The sequence below is a fragment of the Triticum aestivum genome, chromosome 7A (genome assembly GCF_018294505.1).
Source record: "Triticum aestivum cultivar Chinese Spring chromosome 7A, IWGSC CS RefSeq v2.1, whole genome shotgun sequence".
Lineage (NCBI taxonomy): Eukaryota > Viridiplantae > Streptophyta > Magnoliopsida > Poales > Poaceae > Triticum > Triticum aestivum.
This window is the reverse complement of record NC_057812.1, coordinates 143526495-143531857: the sequence shown is the minus strand read 5'-3', so window position 1 is coordinate 143531857 and position 5363 is coordinate 143526495. Positions and strand designations below refer to the sequence as shown.

The window sequence follows — 5363 nt, the reverse complement described above, 5'->3', positions numbered from 1 at the left end:
TCCGCCGCTGTAATCTCACGCGCCCACTGTTTAAGCTGGCGGTGAGAGGTATGCAGCGAGGCGCCGCCATCGACGCACATGGCCTTTGTAGCTTTCTGAAATCCTTGGTCACCAGACTCATCGTCCTCTTCGTGATCATCGTCTTCTGGCTTTTTGTCACGGCCCCGGGCGGGCCTCTCCCGCTGTTTATCTTTGCCGCGACGGCCCGCCTGGCCGTCAAGCTTCTTGCCGGACCCCTCAGCACCGTCCTGGCCTTTCTCCTTGTCTCGCCTCTCATATTCAGCCATCTGCTTCTCAGCAAGGAGCTCTACCTGTCGGCAGTTCTGGAGATCATGGCCTTTGGTGCGATGGATCTTGCAGTATTGCTTGTCGGAGTTTCCCGGCTTCTCGGCAGCCACCAAGGCCCGGCAGGCGACACATCCGGCAATTTCCTTGCCGGGGTCATCTGCCTTGGTTTTCTTGGCGGAGCCGGAGTCACCAGATCCCTCGACGGCAAGCAGAGCTTTACCTTTGCGCTTCCTGTTGCGGCGCCGGCCTTTCTTCACCGGGGCGGCAGTATCCTCCTCTGTGGAGTCGGTTTCCACGCCGGCATCTTCGCCGGGGTACTTCCTTCCCTCTTCAGCTCGGGCGCATTTGTCAGCAAGAACATAGAGTTCTGCCACATCTTTCACCTTGTTCATTGCCAGTTCTTCGCGCATCTTGCGGTTACGCACGTTCTGATGGAACACGCTGATGATGGCGGCAGGGTGAACATCAGGGATATTGTACTGTACCCGGCTGAACCTCTGTATATACTTGCGTAGACCCTTGCCTCCCTTCAGGGGAATGACATGCAGGTCGATTGCTTGGCCATGGCCTTGGTGACCCCAGTAAAGGCGCCCACAAACTCATGGCACAAATCCGACCAGGAGGAAATAGAGTCTACCGGCAAGTGCATCAACCATGACATGGCGTTAGGTTTAAGAGCCAATGGAAAGTAATTCGCAAGCACCTTATCGTCGCGGGCTCCGGCGGCTTGCATCGCGATGGTGTAGATGCTGAGGAACTCAGACGGGTGAGTCTTGCCGCTGTACTTTTTGCCAATGTCAGGTTTGAAGGTGCGGTGAGTGGGCCACTGGAACTGCCGTAGCTCACGGGTAAAAGCCGGACGGCCTATCTCGTAAGGTAGGCCTCCAGGGCTCTCCGGGGCCGGGTGGTTCACAGCAGGCCCTGCTCGCCTGTCTGACTGGTGGCGCGCTCCGCGCCGGCGCTCGATAGTGGTTCGAGCATCTTCATGGGCTCGTTCCCGAAGAACTTGGCGCTGGTCACAGTGGGTCCGCGGGTCAGACGATGCTATTGAGATGGCGTCGCCCGTGACGTCACGACGAGCCGGCGTCCGCGGTACCATATGGGGAAGAGGTGAATGCACCGTGGTCGCTGCGCCACCGGCTTTTCCGCCACTGGTCCGGGGGACTTCATCGGAGCGTCGACCCGGGGGCCCCACCGGACTTGGTTCGTCTTTGATGGCCACCGCAACAAGGCTTCAGATAGTGGCTCTCCATTCGTCGAGTTTCCCCGTAGTGGGAGGAAAGTCGAGGAGCAACTGCGCGCGCGCCAGGGTCTCTGCTGGCGTCGGTGGCAGCGAAACCTGCACGGATCGCGACGCGGTTTGACTTCTGACCATGTCAGAAGGAGCTCTATCACGACCCCGCGGTCGCATGCCGTTTTCACCAGCGCCTCGGCGAGTGGGCAGGTCTTCTATGTCCCGGGAGTGGTGCTCGGGGCTCTTCCCGCGGCGACGCCCGGGATCTTCGGTGTGATTACGCCGTTCGTCGCGCGCTGCCTGGGAGGAACGCGCTGTTGACGCCGCGTGGGAGTCTTGGAGGCCCTCGCGTCGCCTTCGGACGGGGCGGCGATGACCTTGGAAGGCCCCGCTCCACCCGCGAAGGACTTGGCTCTGCCTTTGGATTTGGCGACGTGTGGCCCGTTACCAAGCGCACAAACATCGCCGTCTCCCAAAATCCGGCTGCTGGGATGGTGTTGGTGTTCGCGAGCAGCGCCCCGGGTCCTCTCTGCGACCGGTCCGCTGCTCGCCCGCGTCGGGACGGGCTGTCCGGCTTCCGACTGGCCAACCACCACCATCGTCTTCTTCTTGGGCGCCATGATGATGAAGAAGCGCCGAACTAACTGCTAAAGCCGATTCTCACAACTGCGCCCCCTACCTGGCGCGCCAGAGATGTCGGTGCGGAACAACACCTATGGGATCACAAGAATCCCTACTATGGTTGGTGGGTCGTGAGAAGAGCGGATCTAACAGGTAGCACACGGTTCGTTTATCCAGGTTCGGGCCGCGAGAATGCGTAAAACCCTACTCCTGCTTTGGTGGATTGTATATCTGTGTTCTTGAGCTAGCTATGGGGCGTGAGGAGCTCGAAAAAGCCGAATCCTTCTTCTGGTCGCCTCGGGCCTCCTTTTATAGGAAAATGGGTTGCCACAGTGGCACACAGGAGGTGGAAAGGGTACAGTGATGCGAGGTTATCCCTCGCATTACATGACAAGGCGCATTTAATGCGTCTTGCTTAGGTGTCCTTGCTTTATCGGGGACGGGGGAGAGATCTGCCTCGTCCGTCGCCGCTCCTTCTTGTGTCGACACGCGCCCTGGCCAACGACGCCTGCGATGCCACGTAGGTAGGCAGGCAGCTGAGGTGGCGCAGTGGTGGGTCTTCACGAAGATCTGCATGCCGCCACGCAGGTGCCTGCCCAGCTGGTTGGGTCGGCAGCTGCATGCATGCGGTGGTGGAGGTTTAGTCGGCGTGGGCCTGATGGTGGCCCTGCAGGTGTCCTCGGTAAGGGTCTTGCCGGGGCCCCGGCAAGGGTCTTGCCGAGGCGCCTGCTGTCATCCCCGGCAAGGCGCTTGCCGGGGGCCTTGTGATCTTTCTCGACTGGGATCCCGCCAAGGATTGTCGTCTCCTTAGTGCGTATCTGATCTTGAATGTATTCACAAAGATCTGCATGCTATCACGGGGATGTCTCCCGAATCCTTGCCCTTTGGGGGCAGTAGACTCAAGGGTGATTCGCTCCGTAAGCGCGGGACGAGTCGCCGCGGCAAGGGTCTTGCCGGGGCTGCTAGAACTGTCTCCCGGCAAGGATATTGCCGGGGAGTCCGCTTCGTCTCTTTTGCTCTTCGTGGTCTTGGCCTTGGCGTCGTAGTTCTCTTGAGCTTCGGTCTTACCCTGGCTCACCTCCCTTGCCTTGCTTGGTGTGGTGGTGCCCATGGCTCAGACTGCCTATGCACAGTTATAGGGGTAAAAAAGTGTACCCCTCTTTTTATACACCGACAGAAGGAGTATCATATAGGCGCGAACGTTTGGAATACATCGCTGTCCTTATATTATATATCCTCTTATCACAAATGACGACGGGATAAAATCGGACAAACACGGAAAAATAACAGTGAAGGGATGATCAGACGGACACCCACTCTGGAGCAATCGAGCCGTTAACAGCAAACCGATCTTATTTTTTTGGTAGGCTAGCTCCCGATTGTGGTATAGCTTGAGGGATCAGCAGGCACCTGCCTGGAATCCGAGTCTACCACCCTTGACGTCGTACAACATCTCCAACGTTCTCATCTGGACATTGCCGAGGAACCCGACGTAATCATCTGGCCCGGACTCGGTGAAGGCCAGACAACCATCCAACAGAACCCCGTTGGGGACATCCAGGTCGATCGTGACGCCGCCGGTGAACGTGAGAGCGACCTTGGGCACGGTGACGTTGCTGTATCCGGTGAAGTTGTAGCATGTGTCGTACTCGTCGCTCGGGATGAGCGGGTAAGCTGCCATGGCCGCCCGGAACGCGGACTGCAGTTTCGCATAGGGCGTCGATGGCAGATGTGAGATGATATTGCCGCAGTCCACGATCAGGCCCCCCTCGAACACCTTCGGCGGGATACAGAGCTGCTTCCCACCGACGCTGATACCGGTGAGCTTCACCAGGTAGAAGGTAGCGTAATCCATGAAGGGGGTCATAGGCGTGAAGGAGAAGCCCGAGGTGTTGCTGGGCGCGCCGAGGGCGAGGAACCCGGTGCCGCTGCTCACCGGCGGGAGGCAGTAGGAGAAAGAGCCGCCGTAGACCGCGGAGGTCTGAACCGGGAGCGATTCGGGCGCGCCACCGAGCCCGAGCAGGCCGTCGGACTTGTCGTCGGAGCCAATCTGCTTGTATGCACAGCCGAAATGGAAGTCCTTGATGACGACGCCGGGCGCCATCGTGAGCGCCTCGTTGCTGTAGACGCCTCTGGTCTTCAATCCTCCTCCGTACTCGACTCGATACCCGCACTGGGACTGGGTGCCATTGCCGTTCATGCTGCAGCCATTGTCGAAGCGGTCGGACTGGAGTCTCTTGCAAATGTCGGAGCCACAGGGGATGGGAGCGTACGTGGACGACTTGCGCGGGTCGAACAAGGGATCCTTTTGAGGATAGCAGTCGGTGGAGTTGCATGGTGCGCACTGCACCCACGACAGGTCGCTGCCGGTGTCCATGAGGAGCACCTGCTCCACGGCCGGCGTGCCCAGGCCCAACGTCACCACGTACTCCTGCGAGTCCACGGAGGTGTCCAGGTGCGCCGGGATGCTCACCTTGCCCTCCTTCTGCTCCTGCATCTCCATGATGGTGGTGGTGCCCCTCCCCCTAAGTGCTCTGCTCATGATGTAGTCTGCGCGGACGCGGCTTCTGTGAAGCGCCTCGGCGAAAGATGATGGCTTGTCGGTGGACGGCGACTTGGCGCAGGGTCCGTGCCTGTGCACCAGCGGCACAGCGGCGCCGGCACGGTTGGGCCGCGGTGTCACTGAAAGAAACATCCGAGTGTCATATTGTATGTTCCTAACATGTAGATTGATTAACGTCGAAAATTATGCCATGCTCAATTCATGTGCGTACCTGTGGATGTGGAGGTGGAGCAGACATCTTGTGCCTCAAATGACCTGGTTGACACCACAACGAAGCTTTGCTCGCCGTCGCCTGCAGCAGAAATGGTGGAAAGGTGGCTGCCAAATACGACCAGGAGGATGCACAAGAACAAGTTAGGAGAAGCCATTGGAAGTTAGTATAGACCAGGGCTTTTAACCCAGTATAGGACGCCCTAATTTATACACCAACTCACCAAGCACACGTACAATAATCTACGTGGGACTGACTGAACAATCACGAAAGATGTGAATGGAAGATTATACCAAGGACGAGGTAGAGCCGCCGATGTGTTTACACTCGTCTTAGCAGTACGTAGAACAAGGATACTTAGTAACTTTCTCTCCTCGAGTTAACCCGCACCCCTTTGTCATGTACGTTCACTGCCCGCTTCCTACCTTGTAACTAGAGTGCAATTT

At 58.3% G+C, this 5363-nt stretch overlaps 1 protein-coding gene across 1 annotated transcript; it reads right to left on the bottom strand.

Annotated features, from left to right (window-relative positions):
• Positions 1-3542: 3542 nt before the first annotated feature.
• On the bottom strand, positions 3543-5074 carry LOC123149393 (aspartyl protease AED1-like). The gene is made up of 2 exons (XM_044569046.1): positions 4918-5074; positions 3543-4825 (listed from the first exon to the last, which is right to left on the bottom strand). Exons 1-2 carry the CDS (start codon positions 5072-5074, stop codon positions 3543-3545), a joined length of 1440 nt encoding a protein of 479 aa, XP_044424981.1.
• Between the last annotated feature and the right edge of the window lie 289 nt (positions 5075-5363).

Excerpts from the sequence above, each read along its gene's own strand:
- LOC123149393 (XM_044569046.1), bottom strand. The coding sequence starts at position 5,074 with ATGGCTTCTCCTAACTTGTTCTTGTGCATCCTCCTGGTCGTATTTGGC. Across the intron at positions 4,826-4,917 it reads CTCCACCTCCACATCCACAG|TGACACCGCGGCCCAACCGT; the intron begins GTACGCACATGA and ends TGTTTCTTTCAG.